The sequence below is a fragment of the Desmodus rotundus genome, chromosome 5 (genome assembly GCF_022682495.2).
Source record: "Desmodus rotundus isolate HL8 chromosome 5, HLdesRot8A.1, whole genome shotgun sequence".
Lineage (NCBI taxonomy): Eukaryota > Metazoa > Chordata > Mammalia > Chiroptera > Phyllostomidae > Desmodus > Desmodus rotundus.
In genome coordinates, this window is record NC_071391.1 from 81,714,679 (window position 1) to 81,731,174 (window position 16,496).

Genomic DNA, 16,496 nt, shown 5'->3' on the forward strand with positions numbered 1-16,496 from the left:
AAAAGATATATGAAAGCCTTGACTAACATAAAATTTAATTTTAATCAAGATATACCCTCCAAGCCCTGCTAAAACTTGGACAATTTATATATTGTAGTATTGTAATAGTAGTGCTATACAACAATAAAAAGGCCAAAAGAAGAAAGAAGCAGACTGGAAAGAAGCTGATGTAAATAAAAAAGCTGATTATCCATGCCTTAAACTTAGGAAGCTGGCCATGCACAAATTCAAGGAAGAAATCGCGGCCATTGCAGCCATCGCCACATGATCAAATCTAAGAGCAGAGCGTATGCATGTTATATTGAGTTCGCGGTTAGCAGGCATCCCAAGCGCTGAAGACCTGCAAGCACAACAAAGTCTGCACCACTGCCATCCCAGATATATCCATGCTCTCCTCTGATTTCTTAAAATTTACCATAAAAATTATTTGTCATCTCTTCAAGCCTCATAAATTGAACCTATCCTACCATGTGTTCCAGCTTTAGTAAGATTTTCACGCTTGTCTGGGCAAGGCAAACGGTCATCACGTGGCCAGTATGTTATTGGCTAGTGCATTATTTCTCTTGTACTGTTTTTCTTTTTATTTTTCAGCAGTACCTTTTCTCTTTGTGTTTTCTTATGAAAACTACATTTTTTCTTTAATATGTACATCTCATTTGCCCTTCCTGCTTTTTTCTGAATTGCCAGCAGAAGGGACCCTTTGGCTGCCAGGTCTGCAAGGTTGTTGATAAAGGGAATCAGTGTCTACCCTGGTGCACTTTTTTACTCACTCTTGTAGCACAGTGCTTTGCACATTGCTTGTTAACATTGCCAACTAACCCCCTTCATGAGCCTAGCAGGAATCTTTAAAAAAAAACAAATCCAAAACAAAACACTTTTTCTGAGTAGGCAATGCCTTGTAAACTCAAAATGTGAATGTTTGAATACAGATATACACATTATAACCTTGGCATTCATTTGAATGAATGTTTTATCTAAGGCTTTCAAAATGACCCATTGTCTGACGTTAGCCCACTGTCCTGCCCTGTTTAGCTAACTGAACCACATTTCCCGGGCCTTTGGGTTCCCCAACCAACCACCTGCTCCTTCACAATTGCAGAAATTTTTTAAAATAATAATAATAAAAGTGAATTTTGCAAACATCTTATTTTTTCAGCTGTTCCATTGGGTCTGCCATTTCTTTTAATGTTATGAAATTTAAAATATTTCCTGGTGGTGAATTCTTTCACACAGCTTGCAGAAATGATCAGGTTTGCAGCACAAGAGCTGTGGCAAGCCCGTCTGGCAGGGATGGATTCCTGCAGATTCTGCCCTGGCCCAAGCATGCCAGACCATTTATTAACCTGCATCCCCGTGGTTCCTGTGTTCTAACTTAGCTGCATAAATACGAAAAGCATTCCAAAGGCACAGGAACACCCAGGGGTAAAAAAAAAAAAGTGTTTCAGTTTGTAACTTAGGCAACAGAAATCACTTCCTTACAGAGACAGCTGGGGCATAATTTTGTGCCAAGCAGGAGAGTTTTAACAGTAAAATTTTGAGAAACTTTGAGAGTTGGAATTCTGTAACTGTTAGCTTTCTGAAGGATATACAATGGTCCATATACCAAAAATAAACTGACAAAATAGAAACAGACATGGACACAGAACAGACTGTCATCTGTCAGAGGGGAGAGGGGAAGGGGAAACTGATGAAAGAAGGTGAAGGGATTGGCCAAAGAACATATCCACATGACCCATGGGCATGGACAACAGTGCGGTGCTGGCCAGAGGGAAGGGTGAATGAGAACTGTGTGGAGGAAAGCAAATGGGCGGGGGGTGAGGAGAATGGGGACACCTGTAATAGTGTCAACAATAAAAATGAAGTAAAAATAAATAAGAATATATGTCATATTTACAATAAATACTAAATAAATAAATAAAAATAGTTTGTATAGGAGAAACTTAGATTCATAATTTTACTAAGAATTAGAGGAGGGTACAGAGAAACAGACGGTGAGGGAAGGAGACCTGACTGGGCGGTGAGCGCACAGTACAACGCACAGACGTGTAGCAGCAGAACTGCGCCCCTGAATCCTGTGTGATTTTGTTCACCAGTGTCACCCCAATAAATCTGATAAAAAGGAAGAGGTTTTAGATTTACGATAAAGATATAAGACCTAAATTTCACTTTTTCAGCTTTTATTAGCTAGTTGTTTTAACTACAAAAATAATGCATGGTAAAATTTCAAACAGAATGAAAGAGTATGAAGTGAAAAATAGAAGTCTACTGACCCCCACGCCCCCCACCTACCCCCTCCTGCGTTCCAGGGCTCACCACACTGAGTTTCATGTACAGTTTTCCAGAACTTTTCTGTGATTATATTATGAAGAAATTAAGTTGCTGTACCATCAAGTTAATGAAGATCAAAATCAGTGTTAGATATTTACATGCACTTACCAAATGCATAAATTAATGTTTCACAGTGAATTCCCTTCCCCAAAATAGAATTTAAATGTGTCTTTTAGTCTTCATTTTACTTCTGTATGTTTGAAGGCCTTAAGCAAATCACTTAACACCCACCCCACCAACCATTCCTGACCTACCGTTTTCAGTACCAGATTAAATTACTTAGAATGCCACTTTCACCACATCTGTATTGCAAAAACGTCCAAAGGATCATTGCCTGCTACCAGACAAAGACCAAGTTCCTTAGCATGCCTCCAGAAAGCTCTCTCTGACCTGGCTCCTACACCCTCCTCCTGCTTCTCTTCAGCTTCTCTGTCTGACCCTTCCAGAACATATTCCATGTCTGTGACATGCTATCCGCACATTCGAGCCTTGCTTTGGACCCCAACTATAACATCCCTTATCCTATCTGCTTACTCATTTCCTTTCATCCTGCAAAACTAGACTCAAATATCATCTACAGTATGATGTGTTCAATCACCTTCTCTTAATACAGCAACCCGCCGGCCTCCCTACCCTCATTCTTACCTCCCACTAGCCCCCCACCCCTACATGCACTAAATCACTGTTATAATAGATCTAGATTGGGATCTAGCCTATGTCGTTTACCAGTTCTGTGACCTTGGACAAGTCCTTTATAATGCTTATTAGTTTTCCAATATAAACCTAGAGATAATAACTTGTAACAATCTATTTCATTGATTCATGGTAAAATTTAATGAGAATACATGTAAATCATCTAGCATAGTGCAAAGGACATAAAGGAATGTTAGTTGTTACTAAAAATGATGAAACACACACTAATATATGTAAAGTGCTTGGCACAGAGTCTGCCATGAAGTAATTATTCATGAAATGCTAGTCTTTTCAACCCTTACTTTTATTGCAGATATATATATATATATATATATATATATATAGTTATATAGTTATATTGTTATAGTTATATACATAGTTATATATAATACTGTGGTGCTGTGTCTGTGTGCTCTCTAAGAACAAGATCCATGCCTTACTCCTCTTTGTATTTCTGGAAATTACCACAACCCTGATATATAGTGGGCACATAATACATTTTTATTTAATCAATTAACTAAAGCTGCTCCTAACAAACCAACTTGCTATGATTCCTTAACAAATAAGAGGTGGGTATGCTTTCCCACCTCCGTGTTTCATTCACAAAATTCCTTGCACCTGAGAGTTTTCTTTCTCTTTTCTGCATCCTCTCATCCTTCAGTGCCAAATCCTTAGCAAATTGATTGCTCCCTTTTCTTACCTCAGGAGTATGTAGAGTATGGGCCATGCATCTAGAAACTAGTACATGCTGTTCTGTACCATGATCTACTTTTTCCTGGGTGTGTCTGTGTCGGTTATTTAAGAATTCACTTGAACCTCAGTAATTAATAATAATAATTATGATTTCTTATAATTCTGTGGGGTGGCTAGAAGTTTCTCTGAAGGTTTCCCCAGGGCTCGCCCGTGCACTGCACTTAGCTAAAGTCCAAGACAGCCTCACGTGCCTGTCTATCGGTGCCAGCTGTCAGCAGGAGTCTCTGGATTCACTTCCACGCTGTCACTCATCATCCAGGACTTTCTTAAAAGGAAGTTGTAAGGCAACATTCAATGCAAGGAAAGGTAAAAGCTGCAAACCCTCCTGAAGCCTAGACTCTAAAAGGCACCCAACATCACCTTAGTCACATTCTATTAGTCAGAACAAGTCTTACAACCAACCCAGATTCAAAGGGGTGAAGGGATAGACTCCACAGCTTGATGGGAGGAGCTACAAAGAAACTGTGGCCGTATTTAATCTAATATAAATGGCCTGTGTCCCTGAGTACATCCCAATCGAAGCTGTTTGGTTGTATTTTTTCCTGGCGTCTGCAACATTCGGCGCTATGCCTTGTGCATCGGGGCGCCCAGTACGCATCTGTGGTTTGACGGAAACGCTAGTGCAGAGAACCTGCTTGTTAAGTCACCGAGAGGCTGAGGGACCAGTCAGAGAAGTTGGGTTTATGTCCTAGTTTTATAGTTTACTAGACGCATGATTTGAGGCACATTACTTAATTTCTTTGTGCTTCCATACTTTGTAAACCTGAGATGATAATAACTACTTTTTAATGAGATAACATTATATTAAAAACTTGGCAAATAATAGATCCTTATAACTATAGTTCTTATGCATGATGGAGTATTTTTCAGATTCATGATTAAATTACTACATAACTCAGATAAGTGATCCAAAAATCAAAACCTGTTTCAGACTTTACAGAACAGTAAGATTTATTAGAACAGCTTTGGTACAGTTCAGTCATTGTATAAGATTTCACACCAACTAGAATAGCCCTGGTTCTACTACATATTAGTCACAATAAGTAGTTCTCTCTGCCCATTTTATTCTGGAGGGAGAAGGTATCTCAGTCTAACACGGGTACCTATGTAAAGGTTGTCTTAAACCCAGCATTAGCTTTCCACTCATTTCAAAGTTGGAGAAAAATCATATTACCTAGGGTGGGTCTAAATCCAGGTATTAAAATGTGGTTTAGAATGTTCGGTATAATAACATCAGTTCCACCTCTCCCAACCATAGATATAATGACAATAAGAAATTAAATACAAAAAATACTGTAAATTCTTTGAAAAGGGACCCCAGGTATTCACAAGTGGCTATGATTATTATTATTTAAGCATTAATAACAATATCTTTATTTTTATTTATTTTTTAATAATAACAATATCTTTAAACAGACACTTTCTAAATTATATTATCAGAATTTTAAAAGTATATTATTCAGCAGTGTGAAAAGTCTTATGCTAATCAGAGATCTTTTCCTAGGTACATTTCAATATGTTCCTTCATCTAGGTTGGCACCTAAAATTATTATAGGGTCATAAAAATGACTATAAATGTTCTCAAAGGAACCTCTTATCACTTTACTACCTTGGTGACCTATTAGTTCAAATTAACTCATTTCCACGGAAGGGCTTTGGGGGCAGCTGTGAGGCTGCTGGGGTAGCTACAGGAAGTTGCAGACTAGCAAATTTCATTCAAATATAAACCTCTTAATTTGGGTACCTGGCATGGCAGGATCCTGTTGTTTGGAGTATGCAAAATAAGAATTATATACCATCTCGCTTAGTCAAAAGTTATGGGCTCTTCAATATTAATATTATTTCTGGAGGATTCATATGGTGAGAGGCATCTGTGGGAGTGTTCAGTCTTGAACGAGGAAGAAGGAGTGTGAGCTTTCCCTCCGCATGAGCAACGACAACTAGTGCTCACGCTGAAGGCGCGTGTTTGAGGCTGCTCTCTCTCAGCTATCAAACCCGGGGAGGGGTGGGAAGGAAGAGTCAGCTCTGAAATCCGCCCAGTGAAATCCTCCCCAATCGCAGCGTAGGCCCTTCAGAACTCTTCTGTGTTCTGTGAGATGAACTAAAGTGATGCGTTCTCATCGCTTTTAACATTTGTCCCTCTAAACACTTCCCAGACCACCACAGAGAGGGCAGCACTAATTATAGCTATAAAAAAACTAATTTTGTGGAAATGTGGTTGTCACAGGAGTTTGTAAAATTCCTCGTCCATCAAACTGTATACTTAAACTTTGTGCATTTGGTTATATGTAAATTATACCTCACTAAAGATGACCCTCCAAAAATAGAATATTCATTCATTCATCAAAAGACTAAGAAACTGATTGACAGATAAATATCAGACAAGGATGTATAAATCCTACTCAGTCATTTTTGTGAGCTTTTAGAAAATTATGTGATCCTTCTTGGATGTCCCTAAGTCTCCTTTGTAGTAAAAAAAAATTAACTAAGATGCTTTCCTATTTTAATGTTTGAGTTATTAAAATGCTTAGAAGGCAAAAGGCCCTTATTGGCTCCTGCCACCACCACCACCACCTGCAGGGGAGCTTGGGTCACTCCCTTCTGGGGTTGTTGTGGTTATTAAGTGTGATGTTTGTGCCCATGTGTTTAACAGTGTGTTTATGAAATTACTACAAGTATGTGCTTCTGGTTATTTGTATTATAATTTAAATATCTGGTGGAAAATGTTGCAAATCATGAAAAAATAAAAGCTTTTGTCCTGTGTAAAAATCAGAAAACTATCTATAACTGGTTTCAGTATTTAGGGATTTGATTCTGTGTCAGGCAGACTAGATGGTCTGAGGGTGGGGAGACCTCACCCGTGACAAACTGGGTCCTGCGTGAAACACATTTACTGAGTGGCTGAGCTGGCAGGAAGTAAGGAAGATCTCCAAAGCTGGGTCTGCGGGTGGATAGGGTTCACATGAGAGGTTGGGGAAAGATTTAAGCAGAAATTAAGACATTGAATGATGAGAAAGTGATCACATCAAAAGGCAGGTGCCCCTGAGGACAGGTATCCAAATTAGCTTTACATGTGAAGACTGGTCTTTGAGTTGCTGCCAAGTTTGAAGAACTGAACCTGGGAGTCCAGGATTAATTTGGGAAGCCTGGAAGGAAGCTGGCTCCCAAGAAATGTAAACATAAATCTTTTGGAGAAGAGTAACTTCAATTTAGGCCCCCAGATTTTCCCAGGTTAAGGTTGACCAGGTATGAGTTTCAATCAAAGATCACCAAATGCTCAAGGAAATATACCATTAAGAATGAGAGTCAGCATGAACAATAAACAATACATTTAAATTCCAAGAACTTTCAGATATTAGAATTACCAATAACTTAATCAATAATAAACACTCAACAAAAGACTCAAGAATTACCAAGCATATTTTTTTAATCAAATGGAATTTATAGATATGGAAAAAATGTAATCATTAATACTTTTTAAAACTCATTGTATGAGTTAAACAGCAAGCTACAGTTGAAGAAAGAATAACTGAACTGGATATAGATTTGAAAAATCTATATTAATCTATATCAAAATATAAAACAGAGAATCATGAATGTAGGAAAACAAAGGAGAGGTTAAGGGATATGGAGGATAAAAGTAAAAGGGTTAACACTCATCTAAACAGAGTCCCAGAAGGAGAGAACAGGATAATACAGACGAGGCAAACTTTAAAGAGAAGATGGACAAAACTTTTCCAGAACTTAGGAAACACAAAGTCCTAAGTCCTCAGACACATGAAGCACATCCTATAACAAGCAGAATAAAATTTTTAAATCTACCTCTAGATAAAATGAAGTCAACTTGAAAAATCTCATAGACAAAGGGAGTATATTAAAATGTACTCAAAAAGAAAAGAAAGATTGTCACAAAGAATGAATGTGAGGTTGGTAGCAAAGTTCTCAATAGCTTCCAATCATGGAAGCCAATCATTGAATGAAGTCTCAAAAGGCCGATAGTAGAATAACTACAAGGTTACAGTTGTGAACCCAGCAATATTATGTTTCAAATACAAGGGCAAAACAAATGATATTTGCCGATAAATAAAACTGAAACAGTTTACCACCAATACCACCTTCATAAAAGGAATGTTCTAAAATTTTACTTTAGAACAGCAATTTTCAACTGGTGTACCACAAGGATTTTTAAAACATGCAATACCTGCGTATTTAGTTAGGGCACTGACCGCTCTTCCCCTACCTAGATTGTCAAATAAAAAATGACAACAGCCAACACAACAATACTTGTCTGGTGTGAATAAATCAAAATTGTACCTATTGTTGTCAGATCTGCAAAAAATATATGTGTTTTGGCATGCCGCAGAATTTTAGTCATTAGTTTATGTGTGCCATGAGATGAAAAAGACTGAAAACCTCTGTTTTAGAAGAAGGGAAAAATGAATCTAGGGGGAAAGTCTAGAAGAGGAGCAATCAAAGAAAATTATGAATATGTAAGTAAATCTAATGCAGGTTTACTTAATAACACGATGACAATTACAGGGTCTAATTTGTATAAGTTAATAAAAAGAAACTAGCTAACATGGAAGAAAATGTACACATATAAATGAGGAGAGCACTAATAAAAGTGAGTGTTCTAAGAACCTGGTCCATCAGTGAGAGGTTTAAGAGTCTTTGCAGTCTTTGTTAAATATACAAGGTAAAATTTTATGGGCAACCGTAATGGGAATGGAAATAGTTCAATTTTCACAGCAGGTAGAGGGCAAAATTAGGTAGGAGAAACGAACACAAGAGGTTTCTTTTGATCGTGTAATGAGTAAAAACAACCACACGGGTGACTGGGAAACCTGTGTAGACTCTCAAGGTTTTAAAATTGCGTTGGGGAGGATACAGTGCTGGGAATTCCACAGTAGTAGTTACAATGGGCATATTTTGAAAAAAGAAGAAAAAAGGGTGTAAGAAGATTCTGGGGACCGCCGGTGGTGGGAGGAAAATCGAGGAAAGCTTTTACAGCAGAGATGTCTGGAGCTGAAGGGGTTCTGGCACCATAGGCTGAGATTTACCCAGGCCTTGGGTGGAGGCCAGAGGCACAGCCATGACACCTGGTGAAAGAATGGCTGAAGATGCTGAGGGGACAATAGGTACTTACATCCACCTAATTGGGCACAGGTAGGGGGTCTCACAGAAGCCTGCCCCCTGGCCCCAGCCTTGGCCAGAGCAACTGACAGCAAGCAGGCAGGGAGGGAAGGTGGGAGAAGGGCAATGGAATATCATCCCAGGCAGCACCAGGACAGCTGCCAGCCTGCTACACCCTACTTACCTGCAGAAAGAGGCTGAGACAGAAGAAGCCAGAGCATATAGGTCTTGGCACAGGACTTCAACAAAAGACCATGCTAGGCAGAGACAGAAAATTGGAAGGAAGCGCTGGACAAGGTGGGGAAACATGCTCCCAGAATTAATCGCTGCCTCTTTTCCTCCCTGCACAAAGCACCTGATCTACACTCACCTGTGACCCCACGGAGTTCCCTTCTGCTACTTAAAGGTGTTAACTTATTAAACATGAAAACATAAATGAGAATTCATTTAGATAAATATACCATAGATTTGAAGGAACATAAAAACGCATTTGAATGATAATAGCTAATACTGATATCCTGCTTACGCTATTCTAAGTGCTTGACATATATGATGTCATTTAATCTTCATGTGCCCAAGATTACACGGCTACTAAGAGACAGAGCTGGGATTCCAACACGGGCACCCTGGTTCCAATGTCTCCACTCTTAAATATTACACTGCGTCTCAGTGGTTGGAGGCCATCTTGCCTGGAGGAGATAGAATTGCAGGTTTGTGCTGTGCGCTGCATGCTTGTGTCCCTCCAGGATCCCTGTCTTAAAGATCTAAGAGCCAAGGCGATGGTGTCTGGAGATGGGGCCTTTGGGAGGTAATTGGATTGTGAAGGTGGAGCCCTCGTGAATGGAATGAGTGTGCTTGTAAGAGGAGACACATGAGAAAGATGACCTCTGGTCTGAAACAAGAAGACACAGGAGCAGCCAACCGTCTCAGGAAGAGAGCCCTCACCAAGAATCCAACCATCCTGGCAGCCTGGTTGCAAACTGCCAGCCTCTGTGTCCGTTCTGTACAGTGACCCATAAATTTTCACCTTGCATATTTAACAAAGACTACAAACAATATCTTAACCTTCTCACTGACAGGTCTCCAACTTCCAGCCTCCAGAACTGAAAGAAATGTTTGCTGTTGTTGAGAAATGTTAAGTCACCCAGTCCATAGCACTTTCTATAACCGCCCAAACTGATTAAGACAGTTGGGCAGTGATGGGTTGTCTTCAAATATTTGAAGGGCCGTATGGGGTAAATCTTACTCTGTATGGACAAAGAGATTACAATTAATAATGTAACTCTTCTCGGCCTGCTTTGTAAGAGTCAGAGGTCTCCAAAGAAGAAATGGGCTTTCTCAGAGAGTGCTGATTTCTTTATCACCAGAGGCTAAGTGCGCCCAACGTGGAGTGGGTGGTTGGGTGAGACCCTCCATGAGAATCTCTTCTGCACTGGAGAGTCTATAGAACTGTGAGGGTCAGAGCTAAGAGCTCAGATCCACAGAACTGGAACTGGATATTGAGGAACTGGATAACTTAAAACAGCTACATTTTCCACCTAACTTTATTCCTGAGCATCTTGAAGCCAGATTTGCATTTGTATATTTCAAGACTCTACACACCTGGATACACTTCCCTTCAGAGGTTAGCCTGGGTATCACTTCCTCCAGGATGTGTTCCTCACTCCACCCCTAATACCTGCTCAAGTGCCCTCCTCCCTGCATCTGCCCCAGACCATGCCACTTCTCGCACTGTAGTCAACTATTTCATCGTAAGCCGCTCCCTATACTAGTTTCCTAGGGCTGAAGTAACAAACCTACAGATGGGATGGCTTGAAACAACAGGAATTTATTGTCTCACAGTTCTGGAAATCCAAAATCAAGGTGTCAGCAGGGCCGGGCTCCTTCTGAAGGCTCTGGGGGTGGCCTCCTTCCTTGCCTCTCCCTTGCTTCTTCTGGTGGTGGCTGGCAATCCTTGGTGTTCCTGAGCTCGAGGTTGTATCACTCACATTTCTGCCTCTGTCTTCACATGGCCTTCCCCTTTCTGTGCCTGTGTCTCTCTCCTCTTCTTCTATGGCCCACCCTAATCCAGCATGACTTCGTCTTAATTTAACTAGTATATCTTCTAAGTTTCTATTTCCAAATCAGGTCACATTCACAGGTACTGAAGGTTAAGAAGGACTTTGGTATATCTTCTGGGACGATTAACTCAACTGACAACATCCCCAGCTTCCCATGCTCACCAGACTGTGGCTTTGAGGATTATATGTTTATTCCACATATTTTCATTGTGTTTACTATGAACCACACTCTGATCTGGTCACTGAACACAAGTCACAGATAAGATTCCGACCCTTAATGGCATTTCAGTTCTACATGGAGGCAGGTAGTAAAAAAAAAAATGACCATTCAATGTTGAAGCCAAATGCCAAGGAATGTTGACAGAGAGACAGACAGATACTCAATATATATTTGATGAAGGACATTAATGCAAACAGTGAAAACCAAAGAGTTAATTATTCCATTTCATCCAGCCAGTGCTTTATGGTACGTTTACTAGAATCTACAACTGTGGTTTCTCTTTGTCCCTTGTGAAACTTTGTTCTCCGGTACTTGCATTCTCACTCTCGATTGACTCCCACCACTCTAACCATCCAAATAACCTTTTTTTTTAAGTATCAGGAAATAAATCTTGTAAAATATATTCCTGATCTTTTTTTTTCAATCCAAATGTGCAACTAACAAAAGAAACTCTCACTGTCTTTGCCTTCCAGGGCAGCGCCAGCCCCCCTCCGTCTCCATTCGTCCAGATGCCCGGTGAGTACTTCGGCTCAACGAGCTGCTCACTCATGCCCTGTTGAGTGTGAACAGGCCATTTGGGCTTCCATTCTCCTGTAACTGTCTTACAGCACATTGAAAACATTGCTCCTTTAATTCGGTCATTCTCGAATTTAGAAATCATTCTGTTTTGAAGGCAGCCTTTTGATCACTTGCCTAGCAGAAGTTTATTGGGCAAAAGCAATGAATGGCATTTAGGCCCTTGATACAATTTCAGAATGTCTAAAATTCTGGGAACACGGTCTGATGGATTATGTGCCTGCTTCAGCACACAAACAGAGAGACCTGTGGGCAGATGAGGAAACTGTCATGTAATGAGTGCTCTCTCAGAATGCCAGGCACTGAGCTAAGCGTCTTGTATTCACTTCCACACATATGCTTACTACACAGCCCCATAGGGACAGAAAGGGGGCATTCTTGATGATAGACATAGGCACTCTCATACGTGCACACACACATCCCTTCCAGATCCCAAACCAGAAGTGGCATCGTCTTTCTCAGTGATTTTAGTGACCTTCAGAAAGGAACAAGGGAAAGGAGTAAGAGCAGTAGAAGATCTGCGTGCCTGGATGTCTCCACCTTGTTTCCCGATCACATTTACTGTCACTGGATTCTGCTCCCTTTTACCGGGGAAACATTTCTGTAGCTTCTCTCACCACCTACAAGATTCTTTTTCTCTTTAAGGAGAAAAACATTATGTACTTAAAAGAGCAGAGCATTTTTCTGTGTGCTTATTTTTATTTGGAAATTGGAAACATAGCCATAAGACCTGAGAGCCTTGTTTATGTAGTCTTAATTCTGTTCTTAGTCTTAACCACTCCTGTGGATATAGATTGGTGGTGTGAAACAGAACCATAGTATTGATATTAATTATCATTTGCTCCAATTTTTTTCTAGGGAAATATGCTTATGGTAAAACCTCTAACAGCAGCTTTCGAATTCATGGGCAGATTAGGTGTTTGGGTCTATAACTTTTAAGATGAAAGTAGAGTAAGTAGAATTGTGCTGTAAGTTCTGACAAGGGCTTTTGATTTCTTCTGGATGAATGAATAAATTTATATATAATTGTTGAACACAATAATGAAATACTGGATTTACAGAAAATGTGTAAGACAGAAGCTCTGCCCCTCAGGCAGCATGTAAGAAGGATGGAGTATGTAACTCAGGTGCAGGAGTAGCGAGCAGAACGTGAAGGGCCACGTGGTGTGACAAGGGCAACAGTGCAGCGAGCGTGGAGTAACACATGACTGAGTCAGGACGCAAAGGACAGGATGCATTGGACTTCTACCCGGCGGAAGACTGGGCAGGGTGGGCAGGAACAAAGCTCAGAAGTGGTCCCCTGTGGTTGGGAGAGGTAAGAACGTCAAGCATCTGCATCTTCCTCCCAGTCTAGCCCTTTTGTGGCCTGGAGGTGTGGGTCTTAGCAAACGAGCCCACACCCACCACCAGCTGGAAACTGTTTCACAGGCTTTGACTCCATGCCCCTGAACATGTTCTAAATGATAATGTGTTCCCTGCGACAGCTGACAGCTGAACTAGAGAGTCAGAAAGGTTTTAGCAAACACATCTTTTCCCTTCTGAATCCATTTCACTCTCCTTGCCTTGAATACCACGTTTCTCAGTTTCAGCTTCTTCCTGTTTTCCCCAAGGAAAACTTTCTGTGCCAGGCCTTCTCTTTCCAAACTTGCAGTGCCCACACTATGGCCACAAGAGGGCGGCAAATAACACGAGACCCCTCAACCAGGAAATATTTTTTTTGTGCTCCTTCCCCAAATTTGGCTGCACAGAAGCCCTATCATTTCAAAGCAAGCAAGCCTTGCCTGCTAGATGCCAGACGCGATGTTGAAAGTCCGTCCGTATACAGAGGATTAGAAGAATACAACCTGACTTCGGAATTGGGGTGAGGTTATAGTATCACCTTATCTAGAGATACTGAATCTCAGATAATATGCCCAGAAGCAGCCTCTTGTTAATGGTCCTGTGTATATGAGGACAGAGCTCAGAAGCAGTGGGAAAGATGCTTCGTGGGATAAAATGTGAATGCCAGCTTACTTATCTCTTTAAGCCCAACCCCTCCCTAGCACGGGTGCCTGACACAGAAAGAAGGTGCGCGATGAATGTGTGTTGAGTGACTGAACGATTGAGCAGTGAACGATTGCACCACCTGAAGTGAAATCATCCCCAAAGGCAGAGTGAACGTGAAACACACGTTGTTTGAGCTGGACTAGATAAAAGTGGTAACGCAGCAGTATTCAACACTTTCAAGGCATGTATCTACTTAAATGTTAGCCTTGGTGTGAGGCATGTCTTGGGAACATCGTTTCCTAGATGGAGGGACTCGGTTGCAACAGAAACGCCTTGACTTTCCCAAGAGGAAAAATTTGCTTGTTTGCTTTTCATTTGGTAACAGGTTCACCGGTCATGTCAGGTTACTATGGTGTCAGAAGATCTTTCCTGTCTGACTCCGACTTCCACACCACCAAACAATTTGCAAACGACCTTTGCACCTCCAGCGTGGCAAAGCCCTTCCCCTGCGAATCCTCCGGGGGGCAGAGCCACCCCACCCTCCTGGATTCCTACTTCCCGGAGCCTTATGGGGACCACCGTCCACCGGCCCTGACGCCCAGCACGGGCCCTCTGTTGGGCACCTCGCCCCTGCCACCACTCCTGCCGCCCCCCTTCCCCAGCGACCCCACACACTTTGTGCTGGTGAGTGTGTATATATTCCATGGTTAGGGAGTCACTAAGATGAGGGCTCAGGTGGTCCCACCAGCCCAAACGCTTGGCAACCAGGCTGAAGCCAGGCCTGGCTGGCCCTGGACACCCGGGAGGCTGCTCTACACCTGCCCTGGAGACGCCAGGACAGCCAGGATACTCTCCGGTGGAGCCTCCCTCCCTCAGAGATCCCTGCCGCCCAGGACAGCAGGAGGGGTGATCCAGGGGCTTGGGCGGGGATGGCTAACAAGGCAGGATTTACATCCATTGGGTTAATGCCCTGCGGGCTTGACCAGATGGTCTCCCACCATTCTTCCAGAGCAAGGGAAGAGCCATGAAGTTGAATTTCAGACAAGTTAGACTGTAACCCCCTCTGCTCCCCACAGCACTTCTACCCTAATAGACCCTCGCTCACTCTCAGTCCTTCCAAAGAGATGTTCATAAAGATCTGAAGAACACTAACACCCTCCTTCTAGAAAACTGGAGAGCCTTCAACCACAAAGGAATGAATCTCTCTAAAGATGGAATTTTAGACAAAAGGAGGGTGGAGGCAGGGTGGAATTAACATTTCTGAGTCCCCATTCCAGTCAGGACCTTCTATGTGTCTTTGGTCATTTACTTCTCACAACTTCCCAGGATATTGTTACTAAAGCCCCATTTTACTGTAAACCAAGGGAAGTGCTCAGTCAGGAAGCTAGTAGGTATCACAGCCATGAGTGGAACCCCAAATCTTGCCACTTCCAAGCCAATGAGATTCCCACAGCTTTGCTCACCAGATCAGGTGGCCTTCCCAGCCTACTCCAAGGCCCACTCCCTCCAGGGGCCGCTGGCCTGTTCCCCACTGTGGAAAGGGCACTCCAGCACACCTAATATTGTGAAGTTCAAAACGAATGCAAGACACAGTGCATTGTAAATGTCAAAATGCTGTATGAATGTTTGTTTTCTTATTCTCATATTTCACTCATTTAATGTTGTTTTCTGGGGAAAGGAATCTTAATACATATGGAGAACCTCATTCTGGAGTACAAAGGGAGCTAAAACCTTCACTGCTGGTGTCAATAACCCAAGGGAAAAGCTGCCTGGTACAGAGGCCTCAGACAGCAGAGGCCTTCGTCCAGCAGCACCCCACGTGGGGGAGGAAATCTGTTCACATCAGAGTATCACCTCTTGACTAACCCCAGTGACCTTTCCATTCTCCTCAGAGAGACTCATGGGAGCAGACAGTGCCGGATGGCCTCAGCCAGCTGGACCCCGTGCCCACCGATGCCCTGCAGACCTTGCCACCCAGCATGAGTTGCCTCTCCCAGCTGGAGTCAGGCAGCACCACCCAGCACAGGAACTCGAGCTGGGGGGGACCCGTGGCTGGGGCTCAGTCCTACTCGTTGCATGCACTGGAGGATCTGTATCACACACCAGGGTATCCCACCCCGCCCCCATACCCCTTCACCCCATTCACAGCAATGTCCAATGACCTGCCACCGAAGGTGGTGTCCCTCGCCCCAGACGAGGGGGCAGATGCCTCTGCCCCTCAGGACCCTTCACCATGGACCAAAGAAGATGGGAACATGGTGTGGGGGTCATATGAATGCCGCAGAGCTTATTGAGGGGCGCACTGAAGAGCATCTATGCTTTCATTTTATTTTTTAACTTGGGTTCTATGTGCCACAGATTGTTTTTGGTGTGGCAGCTCACTCAGAACTGGATTTTCAAGATAAGCCATGGTGCCTCCCTTTGTTAATGGACAATGGAATTTATTTCCCCAACTTGTCAGGGACCATATACTAATGAGAATGAGGTCTTTTTGGAACTTTAGTAACCCAATGCATTCTGATTCTTCTCCTATCTTTGAAGTATCATTTTTGGCATTAATGTTTTTTCTTAAATTACATTAAAAGTTTATGCAGATCCATAAAACATACTGATTTTTCTGTTTAATTTTTTATTTAATCTTTATTGTATTTTTTCCATTACCATTTAGTCCCCTTACACTTCCCTCCCCCCAAGCAATGACCACCCTGTTGTCAGTGTCCATGAGTCCTTTTCCCACTTTGCTCAGT

At 42.2% G+C, this 16,496-nt stretch overlaps 1 protein-coding gene across 2 annotated transcripts in view; it reads left to right on the forward strand.

The window, feature by feature from the left end:
* The window catches only part of POU2AF2 (POU class 2 homeobox associating factor 2), a 36,488-nt gene extending 20,145 nt beyond the window's left edge, over positions 1 to 16,343 (forward strand). For both annotated transcript variants that reach the window (XM_045204104.2, XM_024570791.3), the window contains exons 3-5: positions 11,661 to 11,703; positions 14,135 to 14,433; positions 15,642 to 16,343. In XM_045204104.2, coding sequence (XP_045060039.2) covers positions 11,661 to 11,703; positions 14,135 to 14,433; positions 15,642 to 16,043 — 744 coding nt within the window. In that variant the 3' untranslated portion in view covers positions 16,044 to 16,343. The remainder of the gene's footprint in view (positions 1 to 11,660; positions 11,704 to 14,134; positions 14,434 to 15,641) is intronic.
* Positions 16,344 to 16,496: the final 153 nt, after the last annotated feature.